At 43.6% G+C, this 25,000-nt stretch overlaps 1 protein-coding gene across 11 annotated transcripts in view; it reads left to right on the top strand.

The window, feature by feature from the left end:
* Ufd4 (ubiquitin fusion-degradation 4-like) overlaps positions 1–25,000 on the top strand; it is a 660,794-nt gene that overhangs the window by 127,494 nt on the left and 508,300 nt on the right. For all 11 annotated transcript variants that reach the window (XM_070079782.1, XM_070079788.1, XM_070079746.1 and 8 more), the window contains one exon: positions 6,813–6,955. In XM_070079782.1, the coding sequence (XP_069935883.1) occupies positions 6,813–6,955 (143 nt within the window). The remainder of the gene's footprint in view (positions 1–6,812; positions 6,956–25,000) is intronic.

Below are 25,000 nucleotides of genomic sequence, written 5' to 3' on the forward strand. Positions count from 1 at the left end.
TAAATCGGAAGCTGCCATAGTGAAGAGCTCTGTTCCACAAGGCACAGCACTCGCCCCCACCATGTTCCTCATCTTCATATCAGACATAGACAGAGATGTAATCCACAGCACCATATCATCCTTTGCAGATAATACTAGGATCAGCATGAGGCTGTCATCTATTGAAGACACGGTTCACCTCCGAGAAAATATAAACAAAGTTTTCCAGTGGGCAACGGAAAACAATATGATGCTCATTGAGGACAAATTCCAACTACTCCGTTATGGAAAACTGGAGGGAATAATAACTAGAACAGAGTATACTGCAAACTCTAGCCATACAATAGAGCAGAAAAATAATGTAAGGGACCTGGGAGTAGTAATGTCTGAGGATCTCACTTTCAAGGATCACAACAGTGCCACGATCACAAGTGCAAATAAAATGATAGGATGGATAATGAGAACGTTCAAAACGAGAGATGCCAAGCCAATGATGATCCTTTTCAAATCACTTGTTCTCTCTAGGCTGGAATACTGCTGTACATTAACATCTCCGTTCAAAGCAGGTGAAATTGCAGATCTAGAGAGTGTACAGAGAACCTTCACTGCACGTATAAGTTCTGTCAAGCACCTTAACTACTGGGAACGCTTGGAAGCACTTGACTTGTACTCATTGGAACGCAGGAGAGAGAGAGATATCATAATCTACACTTGGAAAATCCTGGAAGGAATAGTCCCGAATCTGCACACAGAAATCACTCCCTACGAAAGTAAAAGACTAGGCAGGCGATACAAAATACCCCCAGTTAAAAGTAGGGTCGCCATTGGTACACTAAGCGAAAACACCATAAGTATCTGGGGCCCAAGACTGTTCAACAGCCTCCCACCAAGCATAATGGGAATTACCAATAAACCCTTGGCTTCCTTCAAGAGAGAGCTGGACAGATACCTAAAGTCAGTGCCGGATCAGCCGGGCTGTGGTTCGTACGTTGGACTGCGTGCGGCCAGCAGTAACAGCCTGGTTGATCAGGCCCTGATCCACCGGGAGGCCTGGTCGTGGACCGGGCCGCGGGGGCGTTGATCCCCGGAATAACCCCCAGGTAGACCTCTATTCTAGTCGCTACTAGATCCACTTTTTCTCTGGTCCAAGAGTTCAATCGTACCTCATCTTAAAGCTATGTATGGATCTTGCCTCCACTACATAATTCTCCAAGTTGTTCCACTTTCTGACAAGTCTGTGACTGAAGAAACACTTCCTAACATCCCTGTGACTCATCTGAGTTGTTAACTTCCAGTAATGTCCCTTCTCTGAAACATTCTGGATCAGTCCACCTTGTCATTTCTTATTAGTATTTTATACGTCGTTATCATGTCTCCCCTATCCCTCCAGTGCCGTCAGGCTGAGTTTCCTTAACAGCTTTTCGTAGGACATACCCCTTAGCTCTGGCACTAGGCTTGTTTTAAACTTTTGCACTTTCCCCAATTTCTTGACGTGTTCGATCAGGTGTGGGTTCCATACTGGTGCTGCACACTCCAATATGGGCCTGAGGTACACGATGTACTTTGTCATGAATGACTCTTTACTTAGATGTCGAAACACTAATCTTAGGTTTGCCAGGCATCTATATGCTGCAGCGGTTTTTTGGTTGATGTGCTCGGTATGATGCTCATCCCAAGATCCTTTTCCTTGAGTGAGTTTTGCAGCCTTTGACCCCCTGGTGTGTTCTGCTTCTGCGGTCTTCTTTGTCCTTCCTCAAGTTTCATAACTTAGTACTTGCTGGGGTTAAGACTTCAGAAGTCATTTGTCAGACCAGGCTTACAGCCTTTCGAGATCCCTCTGTAGGCATACTTGATCCTCGTCCGCTTTTATCTCCTCATTAGTTTCACATCGTCTGCGAACTGGAACACCTTTGAATCTATCCCTTCTGTCATGTCATTCACATATACAAGAAGCAGCACCGGACCTAGTACTGACCCTTGTCGAACCCCCCACCCGACACATGCGCCCACTCTGACACTTCGTCATGTACCAACACGTTTCCTTCCTGCTAGGTATTCCCTGATCCGTTACATAAGAACATAACGAAGGAACACTGCAGAAGGCCTACTGGCCCATGCGAGGCAGGTCCAAGTCTCCTACCGGCTTAAGCCAATGCACCCAACCTAGTCAGGTCAGGTCACATTGACTTAAGGGAGGAACACGGCAACCTGCCTGTTCCTCTAGGTTTTCAATGTTTCTTATATGCTACTGTGTCGAAAGCCTTCTTGCAGTCCAAGATGCACTCCACCCACCACTCTCCCCTGAGCCTGGCCCATGGCCGGGCTCAGAGAGTAGATATACTCTCGAAATTCTTCTTCAAAGGTATATCCAGTAGGTTTGTGATGCAGGATTTCCCCTCTCTGAAGCCGTGCTGGCTGTCATGTATGAGCCTGTTTTTTTTTTTTTTTTTTTTTTTTTTTTGGGGGGGGGGGTGTTCCATTACTCTTCTGATAATCTCTGTGACTTTACATACTATACATGTATGTCACCGACACTTTAGTGTAGTTTAATGCTGCCTGTCTGTTTCCTTTCTTAAAAATTGGGATTACGTTTGCTGTCTTCCACACCTCAGGCATTTGCCCTGTTTCGATAGATTTATTGAAAACTGTTGTTAGCGGGGCACACAGTGCGTCTGCTCCTCTCAGGACCCAAGGAGAGAGATTATTTGAGCCCATCGCCTTCTAGGTATGCAGGTCACCTAGCAGTTTCATCATCACCACCTCGGTTGTGTGCAGTGTGTCTAGCACTTGCTGGTGTACCCTGCCTCCTCGGTTTGCTGGAAACCTGTGTCTCCATTGTGAATGCCTCTCCAAATCATGTGTTGAGCTCTTCACATACTTCCTGGTCGTTCCCTCTGAGCTGCTGCTGCTCCTTCCTTCCTTCAGCCTTCTTACCTGGTCCTTATCTGTTGTTTCCCCCCTGATGTGGCTGTATAGCAACTTGGGTCACATTTTGGCTTTGGATGCTGGGTTCCTCTCCTTATCTATGTATATTCGTTTCTAACTGTTCGGTTCAACTTTTCCTGAGTGTGTGTGTGGGGGGGGGGGAGAGGGGTTCCAACAGTTGAGTTTACTTAGTAAAGTACTCAGACCCTCGTGTGTCAGTGCTTGTCTTTCATAATATTTCCAACAGTTTGCTCCTATATATTTGTAAAATTTGTCTAAGTATATAAGATTTGAATTCCACCCTTTTGATTGCATAATTGTTAATAAATAGTGACATAATTCCTTTTGAATTATCCTTTTTAGCCTGATAACTTGTGTGGTATCCCTACTTTTTATACCTCAGCAATACCTAATTTAAATGCGAGTTAGCCTGCCACATATGTATGGTAATTAGGTACCGTAGATGGAGATAATATTGGTTATCCTGGGGGAATTACTTCCGCTACCTTGTAGTGTATATATGTCTGGGTTTTCTTGATGGTAGGTATAGAACAGTGGTCGGCTAGTTCGGTTTGGGGTTATTTTATTATACCGTGGCTTAGAAGAGTCTTTCAATTCCCCATATATCACGCCCTAAGGGTTTAGCGCCCTCCTTTTTCCATGCATATAAGACTGATGATGATGTATAATATTCTCCAACACTTTTGATAACGTGAATGTTAGATACAGGGTTTTAAATTTAGCACCTCATTCCACAGGTGTGTCCCCAGTTTTATGTATGGTAACCGTCTTCTCCGTTTTCTGATAACGGTTTCGTTTGGAGTGACTGGTTGAAAACCTTTGTTATTGAGTTATGCAGTGATTTTGAGCAGTCTCTCGGTACCCTGAGATGTGTTACCTGTATCCATTGCTTTGTTCTGTCAGACCACTTGGAATGTTTTCTGGTTCCTGTTGTTTTCTTTGCTTTTCCAGACAGAGCTTATAGAGCAAAGTTTTTGTTGTGAATCTTATCAGAGTGTATTCTCTAGGCCAGTTTTGTTGGTACCTGGAGTTTACCTGGAGAGAGTTCCGGGGGTCAACGCCCCCGCGGCCTGGTCTGTGACCAGGCCTCATGGTGGATCAGAGCCTGATCAACCAGGCTGTTACTGCTGGCTGCACGCAATCCAACGTGCGAGCCACAGCCAGGCTGTTCAGGAACCGACTTTAGGTGCTCGTCCAGTGCCAGCTTGAAGACAGCCAGGGGTCTGTTGGTAATCCCCCTTATGTATGCTGGGAGGCAGTTGAACAGTCTTGGGCCCCTGACACTTATTGTATTGTCTCTTAACGTGCTAGTGACACCCCTGCTTTTCATTGGGGGGATGGTGCATCGTCTGCCAAATCTTTTGCTTTCGTTGTGAGTGATTTTCGTGTGCAAGTTCGGTACTAGTCCTTCTAGGATTTTCCAGGTGTATATAATCATGTATCTCTCCCGCCTGCGTTCCAGGGAATACAGTTTTAGGAACCTCAAGCGCTCCCAGTAATTGAGGTGTTTTATCTCCGTTATGCGCGCCGTGAAAGTTCTCTGTACATTTTCTAGGTCAGCAATTTCATCTTCCTTGAAAGGTGCTGTTAGTGTGCAGCAATATTCCAGCCTAGATAGAACAAGTGACCTGAAGAGTGTCATCATGGGCTTGGCCTCCCTAGTTTTGAAGGTTCTCATTATCCATCCTGTCATTTTTCTAGCAGATGCGATCGATACAATGTTATGGTCCTTGAAGGTGAGATCCTCCGACATGATCACTCCCAGGTCTTTGACGTTGGTGTTTCGCTCTATTTTGTGGCCAGAATTTGTTTTGTACTCTGATGAAGATTTAATTTCCTCGTGTTTACCATATCTGAGTTGGTTTAGAAAGACACGTAAGCAAAACTATGACATATTTATTAGAAAACGTTTCGGTCCTGGGACCTTGATCACTTCTAACATACAGAGGTAGAAAGGCATTATATATATAGACGGAGAGTGAGGTGTGACGCACGTGACCTGAGGAATGTCATAAGAACATAAGAATGGAGGAACACTGTAGAAGGCCTACTGGCCCATGCGAGGCAGGTCCTTATCAAAACAACCTCTGCCTATGATGAGGATGGGTAGACGATGAAATCATGTGACTCCTGTGTTGTTGGGTTGGTGGTGCTTAAGTATCATGTATGCCAATGTTTTTGAAATTTTGTAGTTTCCAGTGTTGCGTTCTATAGTGTCGGTGACGGCGATTAGTGAGGCTTCTAGGCACCGTCGGCGTCTGAGGTCTGGTTCGGTGAGAACGAGTTGTGCCTCATTCCAGTTCATCAAATGTCCCGTGGAGTCTCTGTGGAGGACACAGGCGTACCTTACATCGTCTCTGATAGAGGCATTTCGATGCTCATTCAGGCGGACTGCAAGATCTCTGCCTGTCTCACCTACATATTTCTTGGGACAAAACCCACAGGGGATAGTGTAGACGCCTGCTGTAGAAGTTAGAGGTGTGGGGCTGCGTTTCGTAGTGAGGTCTTTGATAGATGATATGTTTATGGTGGAAACGTTGATGTTACTCATAGCAAGTGCCCGGCGAGTATTCGTGGCAACATCGCCACATGGGAGTACTATGAACTGCTTAGGGGGCTGTTCCATGGGCAGTTTGTTGAGGATAGCTTGTGCCTTAAGTCTGCAATCTCGGATGAAGAAAGATGGGAACTGAAGACGTGTAAAGGCTTGTGTTATGTAAGTGCATTCTTCTTCTAGAAAACAAGGGCTGGAGATGCGAAGAGCTCTCAAGTCTCCGCACTGTCGCTTGATCTTCAGATAGTTCCTGACTATGGAACTGAACTTCTCCAGGCCGAGGGACTGACAACCTCAAATTCTACGACTTCAAGGGTGATGGACTGATTACATCGTCTTCACATCTCTACTGTTCCTGCCTACTTTCTGTATTCGACTGAAGAAGCCTACTGTGTAGGCGAAACGTTTCGGAATAAAGTTGCCTAACTGTTGCCTATGTGTCTTACCTACCAACCTGTCGGTATTGTATACCATTTTGATGTTCAGCTCTCAAGAAGAAGCCAATGAGGACTCCTCTCTTAGTGCGGGTGTCTTGGTGTGAATAAAAGTGTATAAGATCGTCCTTATACAGCAGGGCTGTATAGCCCTTGTGGCTTAGCGCTTCTTTTTGATTATAATAATAATAATTTAGCATTTTGAATCAAGGAAAACCTATTTTTTTGTTTTTGTGGGGGAAAGATTTCACATTAATTATTTGCTCTTGGGCAGCTGTTTATTTCACATTACTGTTTAAAACCTGAGTTTGAATTATATCCACTGCTTGTTTAACATGGTCAGTATTTTTTTTTTATTTATGCCTTATGTAATATAATAGATTATTTTTTGTTTATTAAAAATATTAGTTCGTATAGTTTAATATGATTGTATTTCTGCTGAATGTTCTTTTAGCGGTTTTATGAGTGTGTTGTGCGAGTAACAAGGTAGCAATATATGGGTATGTAAGACAATGTAAGGGTTATGGTATTTACTTACTAAACGTTTCTCAATAAAATACCATAACTCGCGCATTGTATCTGACCTCTTGAGTCTAGACAGAAACTGTATAACGCCCATAATTACACAGTCGTACCGCAGTTCGGACAAACTTATATTTTTGGAACACTGTAAACTATCCTCGTGTAAGACGAACTCGTCACTGATCTATTCCTTAATAAATTTTAACTGTATATTGGTGACTGATGTCTGTTATTTCCTGCTGGTAAGTTGGTGACTTTGATATTCTTGATATACGGTGTATGACACTTTACAAGAATATATTATCGTGTGATGTTTCTTGTTTTTTATTTATTTTTTTTTTACAAATTATTACAGTTGGTTACTTGTTTGTTTACAGATGATGGCGGACGTGGACCCGGAGACGCTGTTGGAGTGGCTGCAGATGGGCCAGGGCGAAGAGCGGGACATGCAGCTCATCGCCCTGGAGCAGCTGTGTATGCTCCTCCTCATGTCCGACAATGTCGACAGATGCTTCGAAAGGTCAGTTGCTTCTGTTTTAATTTTTTTAATACACCTCTGCATTTCTTGCTAACAAAGCAGATGCAAACTCTCAGTGACGTATGCTGATAAAATGGTTTTGGTATTAGCTCTTATTAGGAGTTTGGTACAGTTTAGTAATGTGTTTAATTCAGCATCCAAGTGAGACTTTGTAATGGGGTAAAAAAAAAAACCTAGTTTGGATACTTAGCCCGGTGAAGGGCAGAAAACCTGCCAAACAACTTCTTGGACAAAACCAACCCTGTTAAAAAATTACCGGGATGACCCTCCCCCCCACGGGACATAAAAGCCTGAGGCTTATCCACACTGAACCTACCTCAACCAAACTACACCTCACCTAATCTAATCTATACTCTTGATTCACCTTTGAAGGCTTTCGAGAGTTTTTCTGCTCTCACTGTTCGGCTCTGGGCCAGACTTGCCTGATGAGCCAGGCTGTTACTGCTGGTAGCGCACTAGTCTACATATGCATCACAGCCTGGTTGATCTGGCACTAAGCAGAGGTGCATGTTCAATTTCCTCTTGAAAAATTCTAGACTTGTTCTGGCAGTGTTTCTAATATTTTGTGGTAGTTTGTTATAGTCTGGGCCCATGGGCCCTTATTGTGTATATTTTCCACATTTTCCCATATTTCTCACTCCAGTGTGTTATGGCAGTGAGGGATGTGGGAGGAGGTGCAGAATAAACCCGGGGGAAAGCAAGGGTGCAATGGACACAGTAAAGACTGTCAACGTTCGTGGCCCCAGACTATTCAACATTTTACCAGAGGGTGTCAGAAACACTGCCTGGAAAAGAGTTTTGCTCCATTGTCTGGAACAGTGTGAAGCTAAAGCAACAGTAGGGGGACTGATATATACTGTCAAAGGTGAGACACCGATAATTTTAACGACAGGAGAGGCGGAGCCCACTAGTAGAAGTAAGAATGTAAACACTGAGAGGGCAGGTCCCTCTCAAATCCATCCCTTCTCACCTGTAACAAGTGGTCAGACAAAAAAAAAGTTATAGATTTTTCTGTACCGAGCCGCGGGGGCGTTGACCCCTGAAACCCTCTCCAGGTATACTTCAGGCAAACTCCAGGTATACCAAGATACCGTTGTGTTGCAGTTCGTTCTTCCCAGTGCTTTCACTTTGTGCAATCACTTAATGATCACATTTATCAAATGCCTTTGCGAAATCCGTGCACACATCTGCGTTTTGGTTTTCTTTCAACGCTTCCGTAATTCTGTCATAGTGGTTGAGCAGCTGTGATAAGCATGATCTTCCTGCTCTAAATCCATGTTAATTTGGGTTGTGTAGGTTAATGTGTTTCGTAAAGTTTTCTTTTTGATGTCTCATGACCTCAAAAGACTTTCGTGATGTACATATTACACTAGGGCTACTGATCTGTAATTGTTGGCTAGTGCTCTGTTATGGGGTTTCGTCTAAATTTATATTTCCTCCAAGCCTAAATTAAATAAACCAGAGAAAGGGGGTTGCTCAACTGTGTAGTTTTGCTGTGGGATTTTATCTGGGTGGGTTATGCTCACATGACTTTATTTTTGTGTGCATGACGGGTAGATAAAGTTGTAGTGGCACAGGTTTGTGTTGGCTCTACTGATCAGATGGTTAGGTAAATGTGTTAGTGTATAGTATTGGGACTGGTATAATCGTGGAGGTGAAAGCAAGGGGGATGTGTGTTTATTTGTCTGAGAAGATTGAATACAGCTGGAGTGTGCTATTACTCACTTGTATATGATAGTTCATTGTGGTAATAAAGGCTGGGTAAATTTGCCTATCATATTTCATTACACAGGATAAGTTTCATACACCAGGTAATGAAATATGTCAGCCAGAGTTGGGAGACTTGAGTAGGGCAGTGAGAATATCGGCAAGCATTCCACTGTGTTCATTAGTTACTAAAATTTCAAAGATTTCGTTCAAGCAGCAGCCTTCGAATTACCGTCTTCAATTGTGGCTCATTCCTAGTCACACAGTGATGATAGTGTAGGAGATGGAGGTCATGGTGAAGGTCGTGGAATTGGTGTGGGTGGCATTGGTAGTGATGCTGTAGGTAGTAGTGGAGGCATGGTTGTTAGTAGTAGTAGTTTGGGGCTTGGAAATGGTTAGTGGCGGAGGTAGTGGCGAGGGTGATGGGTGTCGGCGACAACGGAGGTGGTAGCACAATAGCATGGGTAATCTACCTGGAGGGTGTTCCAGGGGTCAATGCCCCCTCGGCCCAGTCCTTGACTAGGCCTCCCGGTGGATCAGGGCCTGATCAACTGCTGGCCGCACAGTCCAACGTACAAACCACAACCCGGCTGATAGGGTATTGAGTTTAGGTAACTGTCCAGCTCCCTCTTGAAGGCAGCCAGGGGTCTATGGTAATTCCGCTTATGCTTGGTGGGAGGCTGTTGAACAGTCTTGGACCCTGGACATTTATTGTGTTTTCTCTTAGTGTACTAATGGGGGTATATTGCACCGTCTGCCCAGTCTTTTGCTTTTATAGGTAGTGATTTCTGTGTGCAGATTTGGGACTAGTCCCTCTTGGATATTCCAGGTGTAGATTATGATGCATCTCTCTCGCCTGCACTCAGTGAGTACAAGTCAAATGCTTCCAAGCGTTCCAGTAGGTAAAGCGTTCGACGGAACTTGTATGTGCAGTAAAGATTTTCTGTACATTCTCTAGATTCGCAATTTCACCTGCCTTGAATGGGGATGTTAATGTACAGCAGTATTCCAGCCTAGGAGAACAAGTGATTTAAAAAGGATCATCATTGGCTTTGCATCTCTTGTTTTGAACGTTCTCATTATTCATCCTATCAGTTTCCTAGCAGATGTGGTAGTGGAATTGTTATGCTCCTTGAAGGTGAAATCCTCTGACATTACCACTCCCAAGTCCTTTGCACTACTTTTCTGCCCTATTGTGTAATTAGAGTTAGTAGTTTCTCAGTTCTAGTTATTTCCTCCAGTTTTCTATAACGGAGTAGTTGGAATTTGTCTTCGTTGAACATCATATTGTTTTCCGTTGCCCATTGGAAAACGTGGTTTATATCTGCTTGGAGATTTAAAGTGTCTTCAGTGGATGACAGTCTCATGCAGATTCTAGTATCGTCTGCAAAGAATGACACGGTGCTATGGTTTACATCTCTGTCTATGTCTGATATGAGAATGAGGGACAGGATGGGGGTGAATATTGTTCCTTGTGGAACAGAGCTGTTCACTATGGCAGCCTCCGACTTAACTCTGTTTACCACTATGTGTTCGATATGTTAGAAAGTTGAAGATCCATCTTCCCACTTTGCCAAATATCCCTTTAGCTCGCATTGTGTAAGCTATTACACCATGATCGCCCTTGGCAAAGGCTTTTGCAAAATCTTTGTATACTACATCTGCATTCCGTTTGTCTTCCAGTGTATCCAAGACGACCTTATCATAGTGGTCCAGTAGTTGCAAGAGGCAGGATCGACCTCCTCTGAACCCATACTGCCCTGGATTGTGCAATTGTTGGTAATCCAAGGGATTTGGAATCATACTTCTTAGTACTCTTTCAAAGATTTTTATGTTGGATGTTAGGGCCATTGGTCTATGGTCTGTTGCTTTGCTGCCACCTTTGTGGAGTGGGGCTATATCCGTTGTTTATAGTGACCGGGATTTCACCCGTGTCCATGCTCTCCATAACATAGGGCACGCAAAAGGGGTTTCTTGCAGTTCTTAATGAACACTGAGTTCCACGAGTCTGGGCCTGGGACTGAGTGCATGGGCATATTGTCAGAGCAGGAGAAATATCAGAGCTGGAACAGATTCGGAGATTATTTACGGCCTTTATAGCTAATAAAAAAATAAATTACTAAAACGCCTCTGTCCTAAATATGTACTTCCTGGGGTGGAGGAGAGAGAGAGAGAGAGGTATAATACCTATATTTTACCTGCACGTTGTTTCTGGGGCCAGTGCCCCTCCAGCCCAGTCCATGACCAGGCCTCACGGTGGATCAGGATCTGATCAACCAGGTTGTTACTGCTGGCAACACTCAATCCGACGTACAACCACAGGCCTAGTCCCGAATTTGCACACTGTCATCACAACATATTAGAGTGAGAGAGATATGGGAGAAAATGCCAAATAAATTTAGTGAAAAGCAGGGCCACCACGGACACAGTAAGAGAACATTGTATCAACATCAGTGGTCCTAGATTTTTTAACATCCTTCCGAAATATATATCAGAAATGTTGCCGGAACAAGTGTAGAAGTCTTCATGGTAAACTGGACCAGTACCTCTAAGTGCCAGATCAACTAGGCTATAATGTCTAATGGGCCAGCAGTAACAACCTGGTTGACCAGGCAAACACCAGTCGAGCCTGGCCCAGGACCGGGCTCCAGGAATAGGAACTCTAGAAATCCATCAATGGTAGTATGAGTCAAGTATAGATGTTGGGAGAGGGGCCAGGTACGTAGGGGCGGGCAGTAGGTGTGGAAAAGAGGATAGCAGGTGCTTAGCTAGGCCAGACAAGGTCAGGTGTTGTGGCCGAGGCCAGGCTGGGGGTGTCTCCTGGTCACCATGGTAACCCACACAATCACTAACTGCTGCTCCTTCAGTCAGGTTTCTTCATTGTTTCGTTTGTGTCACTTGTCTGTCGTGATATACCACCCAAGTGTCTGATTGATCTATAGATTCTTTTAATTCCGTCGTTATCTGGCTTAATAAAAAGTTACAGAAGTATATTGACTAGTTTCGAGGGTACTAGCCACGCAGCTCGGCCAGGGTTCATGGTCGATTGTTTAATGAACCAGGATATTGTGGCCCGCTAGCTAAAATAGTCATCACAACCTGCCTCGTGTATATAAAGGCTCCTGCAAGCTGGTTAGCGATAGTTTACGAGAAATTGTATGTGATACCGAGAGTCCCATTGCATGAATCTCAAGTTAATAAAATTCAAGATAGTATCAGAGTAGACATCTGTTACATTAGGTTGACAAAGAGGGAGATAGACAAAATGCTTTTTTTTTACCCTTTGTCTTGAAGATTTCCTTTGCAGACACTTCTTGGCTCTGGTGCAGTTAACTTGCGGGATCACCAGTCTTTGCATGTTGTAGAGTAAGGCTGTCTTAATTAATGATACCAGTAAGGTCAGTTAAGTTAAGGAGAGTTGCATTTATCTGTAGATTACCTGTAGTCGCTTCCGGGGGTCATCGCCCTGGTTGCCCGGTCCCAAACCAGACCTCCTGGTTGCTAACCTAATCGATCAGACTGTTGGTGCAGTCCAGCGTTTGCGCCACATCCTGGTTGATCAGGAGCTGACTTGATGAGGTTATCGAGTTCCTTCTTGAAGACCGCTTAGGGTTTATTAACAGGTAATTCCCCGTATCCACCGAGGAAGGACGTCTTGTCCTGAGGTGGTGGTGTACAATTACCATGTCAGTAAACAGTTTATTTCGGCTAAGCTTGATTTTAAAGGGTCACATGTATCGTTAAGCTATGAAACGATGCGCTGTATAGCCATTGTGGCTTAGCGCTTCTTTTTTATTATAATAATAATATGAAACGATGCACACACATCTTTTATATATTGATCGGTACTATACCTTATTTAAAACAGTAAACTTGACTTTCTTTACAACAAGTCCGTTTTATTATTCTCTGTGCATTTTGCCTCAACCAGTTCTTGAGTCTGAGTCTTGCTCATCTTTTTAGCACCGCATTGAGTGTACATGTAAAACATCCCGTATATGAACGTACCATGTAAGTAGGACAGTGATCTTTCCCCTCTGTTGACTTTGGTGGTTTCTTACCAGATTTGGCTAGTGGCGAAGATTCCCTGAAATACTTTTGGTGTAGGGCAAAGCAAGGACATTGTTTTTGCTGCTACGTTTTGTGTTGTGTACTTGTATGTGAGGCAGGAAGATTGTATTGTGCACCTGCATTATGAATCGCTGCTGTTGTTTAATTCGTAGCTCAAAGGTACGTCGAAGATTGGACCTCTGCTACGCCTCTTCACCTAGCAATAAACATATACCTGTGAGTTTGGGTCGCATTTTAAAGAAGACTAAATAGCTGTAACCGAAACAAGCAATACTGCTTAAATTTCGCGAGTTATCCTGAATTATTAACTTTCCAAGGTTAATAATCGGAAGAAATACCATTATTCTTCAGCGTGACTTGTTGCCTCTACAAGCAGTGGTCCCACCATACAAACGTTGCCAGGCGCCCACCTGACACCTCTCACAAAAACTTTGCTCTCTCACTTCCTCTTATTGTAGGTTATATCACGGCAGCTGTAACGCTAAGCTTCTCTCGGGCCTCCTTAAGTCCTCTCATTTTTATTTAATATTTTTGGGGGAGGCAGTTACGTGAAATATTGCTAAGTTGTTATTATTTATGCAATAGTAACTTCAATGTTTATAAGTTATCTACCTAACTTACTGTTACCGAAAATATCTATTATTATGATTTTTATTATTACTCTTGCTATTACCACCACCATCACCACCACCACCACCCATCACCACCACCCATCACCACCACCCATCACCACCACCACCCATCACCACCACCCATCACCACCACCACCCATCACCACCACCCATCACCACCACCCACCACCACCACCACCCACCATCACCACCACCACCACCCATCACCACCCTTCACCACCACCACCCCCACCACCACCCATCAACACCACCCACCCATCACCACCACCACCCATCACCACCACCCATCACCATCACCCACTACCACCATCAATAACCACCACCACCACCCTCCACCACCACCACCACCCACCACCACCACCACCCATCACCACCACCCCCAACTACCAACACCACCACCACCACCACCACCCATGAACACCACCAACCATCACCACCACCCATCACCACCACCCATCACCACCACCACCCATCACCACCACCCATCACCACCACCACCAACCATCACCACCACCACCAACCATCATCACCACCACCAACCATCATCACCACCACCAACCATCATCACCACCACCACCACCCATCACCACCACCACCACCCATCACCACCACCACCCATCACCACCACCACCCATCACCACCACCACCCATCACCACCACCCATCACCACCACCCATCACCACCACCACCCCCCAAAACCACCACCCACCACCACCACCCACCACCACCACCACCCACCACCACCCACCACCACCACCACCACCCACCACCACCCCCCCCCACCACCACGACCCCCCACCACCACCACCCCCCACCACCTCCACAACCCCCCACCCCCACCACTACCCTACACCACCACCACCCACCACCACCACCACCATCACCACCACCACCACCACCATCACCACCACCACCATCACCACCACCACCACCACCATCACCACCACCACCACCACCATCACCACCCATCACCACCACCACCACCCATCACCACCACCACCATCCATCACCACCACCACCACCCATCACCACCACCACCCATCACCACCACCACCCACCACCACCACCACCCACCACCACCACCCATCACCACCACCCATCACCCCCATCACCACCACCACCACCCACCACTACCCATCACCACCACTACCCATCACCACCACCACCCATCACCACCACCACCACCCACCACCACCACCCATCACCACCACCACCACCCATCACCACCACCACCACCCATCACCACCACCACCAACCATCATCACTACCACCAACCAGCACCACCACCAACCAGCACCACCACCAACCATCACCACCACCACCCACCACCACCACCACCCACCACCACCCACCACCACCACCACCCACCACCACCACCACCCATCACCACCACCACCCACATGTACATAACCTTCACGACTACGACAACTACTACTACTACTACAACTACTACTACAACTAACCCATCTCTTTGGGAAGGACCTACTTCCACTGGGGAATCCCGCCTACCAGTGAATATGCCCTCGTCTGCTACACCTGACGTTACTATATAAGCGCCAGGCTCCTTTCTTCTGCTTCAGATTATCCACGACTATGGTGCTCTTCGCACCTACTCCTAGGTTGAGGGACTGATTACCTCATCTTCTGTACATAGTTCTACTGTCTTCCAGTTATGTCCTAGAATTTGTATTGATAAAGCCACTGGATGGCGAAACGTCTACAATAAAGATACCCAGATGTTGCACATGTGTCTTAATCTCATCGTCTGTCTGAGAGACAGAGATAGATATTTTTCTATTTAACGACATTTCGCCAGATGTGGGGCTTAGTAATGTCAACCCCCATCTGCCCTAGTGCTCTCTTTTCATGTCCATAAGTCTAGTTCTTTCAACATCACAATAGTGTGAAGAATGAGACGCGTGTGCAACATTTGGGTATCTTTATTGTGGAAACGTTTCGCCAGCCAGCGGCTTCTTCAGTCCAGTACAGAGAAGAACGGTGGAAGATGAAGAAGAGTTTGAGGTAATCAGTTCATCATCCTGGGGTCGATGTTTTTCAATTAATCAGTCTTGATAAAAGTACAGCACATGCGCAGAATAGTGAGGCGAAGCAGTGGTAGGTAGTGTCACTAGTGAAAAAATCTGCTAGTGAAAGTAGGTGATGCCTGTAGGTTCGGCAGACTTTGAATAATTCCCTGCATCAAGATCCCAAGATGTTACTGTAACAAAGTTTGTATAAATGGTTTTAGAAAGACGTACTGGGTCTGAAGAAGGACCTGGCTGGCGAAACATTTTCACACTCAAGATACCCAAATGTCACACAGGTGTCTTAGTTATCAACTTATCGGTTTTCCTAAATAATTTATGCAGTTATATTCTCCACAGTGTGATCCCATATCCAGCCAGGACTAATCTGGGCTAAGGAAGACACATCACCATGACACTTTTCTTAACACTTTACACGCTGCCTAAAAAAAAAAAAAATCCTCAGTGGATAGCCTCGGATATCTTTTAGGGCAGAAGGAAGGAATTTATAGAGGTATCAGAAGAGGCGAGGGTCATCTCATGAATCAATATATTCACATTAAGAGGGAGGTTAAAGGGGGATAAGAAAAGCTAAACGTGACTGAAATTGAAGTTGCTGAGGATTCAAAAACAAACCTGAAAGGTTTTTTCCAGGTATATAGGACTAAAGGTTAGAAAAAAATTAGATTCACTTAAAACTGACTCTGGACATCTGACTGATAAAGAGAATGAAAGGTGCTCGATTTTTAATAATTATTTCATCTCGGTTTTCACACAAGACACGAACGTTATTCCAGTAATTATTGGACCTGAAGAAAATAAATTATGTAGTATCACAGTCACTAGGGATATGGTATTCAAACAGGTTGACAGATTAAAGCAAAATAAATCCCCGGGCCCTGATGAACTTTTTTCAAGGGTTCTTAAAGAGTGCAAAATGGAACTTTGTGAACCATTAACTAACATTTTTCATGTCTCGTCAAATAGGTGTAGTGTATGAGATGTGGAAGATGGCTAATATAATTCGTATTTTTAAAGCAGAAGATAAGTCTTTACAGACTAATTACCGCCCAGTAAGCCTCACCCCAATTGTAGGCAAATTACTAGTCAATTATAATTGATATTATAAGAAGCTATCTTGATGAGCATAATTTGGATAATGATACTCAGCATGGATTCTCGAGGGGCCGTTCCTGCCTAACTAATTTACTAACTTTCTTCAGTAAAGCATTTAAGGCTGTTGATCATGATAAAGTATTCAATATTATTTATTTGGATTTTAGTAAAACTTTTGATAGAGTACCACACAAAAGACTGTTAAAGAAAGTTGCAGCTCGTACTATTGGGAGAAAAAATTCTGTCAAGGATCGAGGCATAGGTGACCAACAGGAAGCAGTGTGTGCATAAATGGGGTGAAATCTGAGTGGGGATCAATAACAAGTGGCGTTCCACAGGGGTCAGTTTTTGGACCATTATTGTTCATAATATTCATTAATGACCTTGACGTGGGAATAACAAGCGATATGAGCGAATTCGCCGATTACACGAAAATAGGCATGATAATTGATTCAGAGGAAGATTCACTGAACTTCAGGAAGATTTAGACAAACTTATATCGTGGTCTGAAAAGGGGCAGACGCAGTTCAGTGAAAATAAATGCAAAGTTGTGAAGCGCGGGCATTTCCATAACCCTAGCGCTTATGAGCTAAATAACGTAGAACTTAGACATACAGAATGCGAATAGGACTTAGGAGCTATGGTAAGCAGGAACCTGAAACCAAGACAACAGTGCCTAGGTGTACGTAGTAAGGCAAACAGATTATTGGGATTAATATCAATAAGTATAAGCAACAGGAATCCAAAGGTTATACTACAGTTTTACACATCATTAGTAAGGCCTCACTTAGATCACGCAGCTCAGTTCTGGTCTCCATATTGCAGAATGGATATAAATTCATTAGAAAACGTTCAAAAAGAACAAAATTAATGCATTGCATAAGGAACCTTTCATACGAAGAAAGATTGAAATCCCTTAACCTACTTTCTTTGATAAGACGTAGAATGAGGGGAGACATGACTGAAGTGTATGAGTGGAAGATGGGCAGAAATAAAGGAGATATAAATAAGGTTCTGAATATATCTCTTCTGGAAAGAACTCAAAGTAATGGATTCAGATTGGATAAATTTAAATTTAGAGAGGATATGGGAAAATACTGGTTTGGAAAGAGTAGTTGATAAGTGAAACAGTTAAGCGAATATTTTTCAGCGGGTTTGGGTTTGACAAGATTTGCCAAGTATGAGCCAGTAGGCCTGCTGCAGTGTTTCTGCTTTCTTGTGTTCTGGACCAGCTGGCTACAGTAAGATTCCTCCAACTAGGTATATTTCTACACCATAGGAAGGTTAGCACAGGCACCACTGTGACCACAAATGCAAGTTTTTACAGACGAATCTCCCGCTAGCTGGTTCAGTGGCTAACGCGGTCTGGAGTTTCGTGACTGATCGCGGGTTCTAACCCCACCCGTGGTATGGTTTGTTTGCAATTGTGTCATTACGATTTCGTGAGTCATGTTGACGGCTTTGAGGGGACTTGAGCTAGAGTTCGTCACGGCCGCGCTAGCGGGAGATTCGTCTGTAAAAACTTGCATTTGTGGACACAGTGGTGCCTATGCTAACCTTCCTATGATGTAGAAATATACATAGTTGGATGAATCTTATTTGTAGCCAGCTGGTCCAGTGGCTTACGCGTCGGTCTGGAGTTTTGTGACTCTGTGATCGCGGGTTCTAACCCTGCCTGAGGTATGGTTAAAGGATGTTGTGGTAGTGGTGGTCATATTCGCAGCTCATGTGTAAAAGAACACGCATGCAACTAATGTGACATTTTATTATGGCAACGTTTCACTCTCCAGAAGCTCCTGGATAGCTGAAGTTTGCCAGAATATATCACATTAGGTATCTTATTGATGAAACGTTTCGCCTATTCTGTAGGCTTCTTCAGGCAGATACGAAAGGGAGCAGTAGTAATAAAATATTGATGTAATCAGTCCATCAAATTTGGAGAAAAAATATGAGGTGGTCAGTCCCTCAGCCTGGAGAAGAGTTCAGCTCCATGGTCTGGAACGATATGGAGCTGAAGCATGAGAATGGAGCCTTAAATGTTGTCGAAGGTGAGGTGGAAGATCTCGAAGATGTAATAAGGGACGGGATCCACTAGTGGAAGCAAGAACACAAGTCCATTGTAACGTTGATGAGGGTAATTGGTGGCTGCTGTTAACACTGGCCGTGGGAGTGGTAAAGGGGAATTCCAGGATGCACACGATTTTTATTGGTCAGTTTTGATAAAATAGCCAATGAAATTTGATTGTACAACAACGAGCTGCTTCCCACCTTACGATTGTACAACAACGAGCTGCTTCTCACTTTACGATTGTACAACAACGAGCTGCTTCCCACCTTACGATTGTACAACAACGAGCTGCTTCCAACCTTACGATTGTGCAACAACAAGTGGCCTCCAACCTTACCATTGTACAACAACGAGTTGCTTCTCACTTTACGATTGTGCAACAACGAGTTGCTTCTCACCTTGCGATTGTGCAACATCGAACTGCCTCCCACCTTACGATTGTGCAACAACGAGTTGCTTCTCACCTTGCGATTGTGCAACATCGAACTGCCTCCCACCTTACCATTGTACAACAACGAGTTGCTTCCAACCTTACGATTGTGCAACAAGTGGCCTCCAACCTTACCATTGTACAACAACGAGTTGCTTCTCACTTTACGATTGTGCAACAACGAGTTGCTTCTCACTTTACGATTGTGCAACAGCGAGCTGCCTCCCACCCTACGGTTGTGCAACAACGAGTTGGTTCCCACCTTACGATTGTACAACAACGAGCTGCCTCCAACCTTACGATTGTACAACAACGAGCTGCCTCCCACCCTACGGTTGTGCAACAACGATTTGCTTCCCACCTTACGATTGTACAACAACGAGCTGCCTCCAACCTTACGATTGTACAACAACGAGCTGCCTCCAACCTTACGATTGTGCAACAACGAGTTGCTTCCCACCTTACGATTGTACAACAACGAGCTGCCTCCCACCTTACGATTGTACAACAACGAGCTTCCTCCCACCTTACGATTGTACAACAACGAGCTGCCTCCCACCTTACGATTGTACAACAACGAGTTGCTTCCCACCTTACGATTGTACAACGAGCTGCCTCCCACCTTACGATTGTACAACAACGAGCTGCCTCCCACCTTACGATTGTACAACAACGAGCTGCCTCCAACCTTACGATTGTGCAACAACGAGTTGCTTCCCACCTTACGATTGTACAACAACGAGCTGCCTCCCACCTTACGATTGTACAACAACGAGCTTCCTCCCACCTTACGATTGTACAACAACGAGCTGCCTCCCACCTTACGATTGTACAACAACGAGTTGCTTCCCACCTTACGATTGTACAACGAGCTGCCTCCCACCTTACGATTGTACAACAACGAGCTGCCTCCCACCTTACGATTGTACAACAACGAGCTGCCTCCCACCTTACCCTCACCTGTGATCACTCCCAGCTCTCAATAATTTACTTCTGACGTTTGACCTAAGAAACTATAATGGCAAAGGTGCATCATAACAGGTCCTGGACATAAGCAGAATTTGGTGTCACATATAGGTGGTTTCGTGGTGTGTACAGAGCCGAGAACGTCACTGAAACCTTGAGCTATTGTGGTTTCTATAATGTTGGTCTAATGTGCATTTACGAGACGGAGTTTAGTTGAGTAATGGTGAGGTGTAATAACCAATATCAAGTGTGCAGCCTTGGGAGTTTAACGTGCATGTAACAGTTTACAAACATTACTCAGTTGCTTACTGCCTTATTTTGACACCATGTGTTATTAACTGGATGTTGGGTTAAGTTACCATGATGCCACGTGTTATTACAACTGGATGATGCGATGGATCGTCCATCGGATAAAATATGTTGCATGATATTGTAGATAATGAGTTACTAATTTTCTAATTATGTGGTTGTCCTTGTATTTTGACATATGATTATAAATAGTGTTTGTGAAGAAACCAGTAAGGAACTACGTGATAGTCTTGTATGTCCGTGAAGCAGAGCTTGTATGCTGTTTACAAGTCATCATGACAGTAATAATGGTAGGAGTACTTACAAAATGTTGAGTAAATGGACACCACTTTTTTTTTTCTTTTTAAGCAATGCAAAAAGTGTCTGTCAGACAGAGGGAAAAAGACAACTTTTGATTAAATTTCGAGACCCTGAACGCATCCATTCAAAATAGAAATCAAAACCGCCTCTAGTACCGGCCCTTGATTCAAGGAGACGGAACTTTCACTGGTGACATCAAAGAAATGTGCTAAATACTTAAAATATAGGTAAGGCTTGGTGAACCCTTGGATCTAGGAGCCCACGTTACACTAAATTGCCAAAATTTTAGAAAAACATTTATAGCACTAGGACTCGTGCTCATGGAATTCCTTGTTCTTACAAAATGTACAAAATAAATATTCGGAAGACTTAAATATATAGTGTGTCTTGATACTAGCATTCATCTACATTGAACTGCATCTACCACTTTTGTTCTTTTCAGTCCACGACATGAGTTCAGTGTCATCTTCCTCTGACTCAGTTATCCTGCCTATTTTCGTGTCGGCTAATTTGCTCATATCACTTGTTACTCCCTCATCTAGGTCATTAATGTATATTATAAACAACAGTGGGTCTAAAACTCATCCTTATGGAACGCCACATTTCACTGATACCCACTCAGATTTTACCCCATTTATGCACGCACTGTTTCTTATTGGTCAGTCATACCTCGATCCACGATAGAACTTTTACGCAAGTACCACGAGCTGCCACTTTCTTTAACAGTCATTTGTGTGGTATTTTATCAGAAACTTTACTAAAATCCAAATAAATAATATCGAATTCTTTATCATGATCAACGGCTTCAAAGGCTTTACTTGAAGAAAGTCAGTAAATTAGTCAAACAGGAAAGGCCCCATGTGAATCCATGTTAAGTATCATTAACCAAATTATGTTTACCAAAGTCCTCCTCATCTTCCACCATTCTTCTCTGTATTGAACTGAGGAAGTCACTGGTTAAATGTTTCCAGAATAAAGATATGTTACACAGGTATGTCTTAAATCAAGTTGTCAGTTTTCTAAATCATTTATATACAGTCTTTGACTTACATACATCAGTAATATCTCTGTCATTCTGTTTCACGAGGGTGAAAATTCACGGCTGTTAAACAGGCTGTTACTGCTGGCCGCACGCAGCTCAACGTATAAACAGTCTTGGGCCTCTAGGATTTTCCAGGTGTAGTTTATACTGCATGTTTCTCGCCTGCATTCCAGGGAGTACAGGTCAAGGGACTGCAGACTTTCCCAGTAATTAAAGTGCTTGACTGAACTAATACGTGCAGTGAAGATTCTCTACATTCTCTAGATCTGCAGTTTTGCCTGCCTTGAATGAGGCTGTTAGTGTACAGCAGTGTTCCAGCCTAGAGAGAACAAGTGACTTAAAGAGGATCATCATTGACATATCAACTCTTGTTTTAAAGGTTCTCATTATCCAGCCTATCATTTTCCTTGCAGATGTGATAATGACACTTGTGATCCTTAACCCTTTAGAGGGCAGGACCGAGATCCTCGGACTTAACACTCCCAAGTCCTTCACATTAGTTTTTCGCTCAAATGTGAGGTTAGAAGTTGTTTTATACTCCGTTCTAGCTATTATTTCCATAACAGAGTAACTGAAATTTGTCCTCATTGAACATCATCTTGTTTTCTGCATACTATTGGAAAACTTGGTTTATATCCGCTTGGAGATTTACCTTGTCCTCAGTGGAGGACACTCATGCAAATTCTAGTATCGTCTGCTAGGGAAGACGTTGCTATAGTTTACATCTCTGTCATTGTCAGATATGAGGGTGAAGGAAAGGATGGGGGTTAGTACTGTACTTTGTGGAACAGCTTTTCACTGTAGCAGCCCCCGAAGTAGCTCTGTTTACCATCACTCTTGGTGTTCTATTGGTTAGAAAGTTAAAGATTCATCCGCCCACTTTTCCAGTTATTCCCTCAGCACGCATTGTGTACGCTATTACACCATGATCGCACTTGTCGAAGGCTTTTGCAAAGTCTGTGTATATTCCACCTGCCTTCTGTTTGCTTAAGTGCATTCAATAATTAAAACAGTAATTTTGTGCACACTTGATTGACCAGCTTTCATTCCATTATGCATATAGATTTATCTCAGTGTATAATTGTTGCATCCCTTCTTTTTAATGTAGCTATTCTATATATATATATAGGCTTGTTCATATATTAGGCATAAGGACAAGTGTGCAACTAATGCGACACTTTATTCACGGCCACGCTAGCGGGAGATTCGTCTGTAAAAACTTGCATTTGTGGACACAGTGGTGCTGTGATAACCTTCCTATGGTGTAGAAATATACCTAGTTGGAGGAATCTTATTGAAGCTAACTGGCCCAGTGGCTAACGCGACGGTCTGGAGTGTTGAGAGACTCAGACCGCGGGTTCAAACCCCGCCCGTAGTATGGTCTGAAGAAGACTTATTGTGCTTTTGTCATAGGGTTGTAAACGGTACTACGCTTGACACGAATCCTCACCTTGCTCCTCCCATAGGGTTGTAAACGGTTCATCACGTGTATGCACTCCTTCGGGAGCCACTGCCAGGTCACCACATGGAGAAGACTCGGGCCAGGACCCGTTTTGAAACAGTTTACTGCATTGATTGTGTTTTTATATCTTTATATATATCCTCTGTCCCTGTATTGTTTGTGACGGTTTGACAAAGCTCTTAGAGAGGGAAACTTTGGCACAAAGAAAATCGCATTAGTTGTACATGTGTCCTTTTTACCTAACATATCGGTAATTATACCAACATTATTACATCCTGTTCATATAATGACTGAGATCTTTGTAGAAGCATGTGTGGTGAGTCTAGTCTTTTCACCGCTGTCCAATGGTTGGGGAGAGTGTGCTTCCCTCTGGCTTAATATATCCACCTCCTAGAGGGCTAGGTATTGTTGTGGAGCCTTGACCTGACCTGCTGTGGCCTCTACTGTCTTCCGCACCTCACTAGTCACCTGACGTGGGCCTTGATCCCTGACCTCTGCCTAACCTCCCACAACTTATCACGTGTTTCGTATTTTCTTTCTTCTCGTCGAATTGCTTATTCAACATCTCTGAGAGCTAAATATTTGTTTGGGGACATGGAAAGAAATTAAAACCTAACAGATCCCCAGGTCCTGATGAACTGTTTGCAAGGGTTTTAAAGAAATGTAAAGAGGAACTAAGCAAACCTTTGGCTAATCTTTTCAATATATCACTACAAACTAGCATAGTGCCAGACAAGTTGAAAATGGAAAGTGTGATACCTATCTACAAAGCAAGAGACAGGTCTTTAGCTTCGAACTATAGACCAAATTTATGGAATCAGTAATTGCCGAGGCAATTTGTAGCCATCTTCAAAGGCAGAAATTGATTGAAGAAATTGATTAATGAATCTCAGTACGGTTTTACAAAGGGGCGTTCTTGCCTTATGAATTTTCAAAATTTTTCACTAAGGTATTTGAAGAGGTAGATCATGTTAATGAATGTATTGTGTATATGGACTTCAGTAAGCCTTTTGATAGTTTCACATCAGAGGCTATTAAGGAAAATCAAGGCATACGGAATACGAGAAATTTTTTCATGGCTAGAGGCGTGGTTGATAAATAGGCAGCAGAAAGTTTGCATAAATGGGGAGATATCAGAGTGGGAGCACGTCACAAGCGGTGTTCCCAAAGGGTCAGTGTTGGGCCCTTTGTTGTTTACAATTTACGTAAACGACATAGATGCGGGAATAAACAGCGACATCAACAAGTTTACCGATGACACCAAAATAGGCCGTCGAATTCATTCTAATGAGGACATTAGAGCACTCCAAGAGGATTTGAATAGTGATTCATTGGTCGGAGAAGTGGCAGATGCAGTTTAATATAGACAAATGAAAAGTTCTGAACGTTGGACAGGAAAATAACCATGCCCCATATAAACTAAATAATGTGGATCTTAATATTACTGATTGCGAAAAAGATTTAGGAGTTCTGGTTAGCAGTAATCTAAAACCAAGACAGCGGTGCATAAGTGTTCGCAATAAAGCTAACAGAATCCTTGGCTTCATATCAAGAAGTATAAATAATAGGAGTCCTCAGGTTGTTCTTCAACTCTATATATCTTTGGTTAGGCCTCATTTAGATTATGCTGCACAGTGTTAGTCACCGTATTACGGAATGGATATAAATGGTGTGGAAAACGTACAGAGGAGGATGACAAAGTTGATCCCATGTATCAGAAATCTTCCATGTGAGGATGGACTAAAGGCCCTGAAACTGCACTCTCTAGAAAGACCTAGAATTAGGGGGGATATGATTGATGTGTATAAATGGAAAACAGGAATAAAGGAAGGAATGTAAATAGCATGCTAAAAGTATCCAACCATGATAGAACTCGCAGCAATTGTTTTAAGTTGGAAAA

This window comes from Cherax quadricarinatus, chromosome 6 (assembly GCF_038502225.1).
Source record: "Cherax quadricarinatus isolate ZL_2023a chromosome 6, ASM3850222v1, whole genome shotgun sequence".
Taxonomy (NCBI): Eukaryota; Metazoa; Arthropoda; class Malacostraca; order Decapoda; family Parastacidae; genus Cherax; species Cherax quadricarinatus.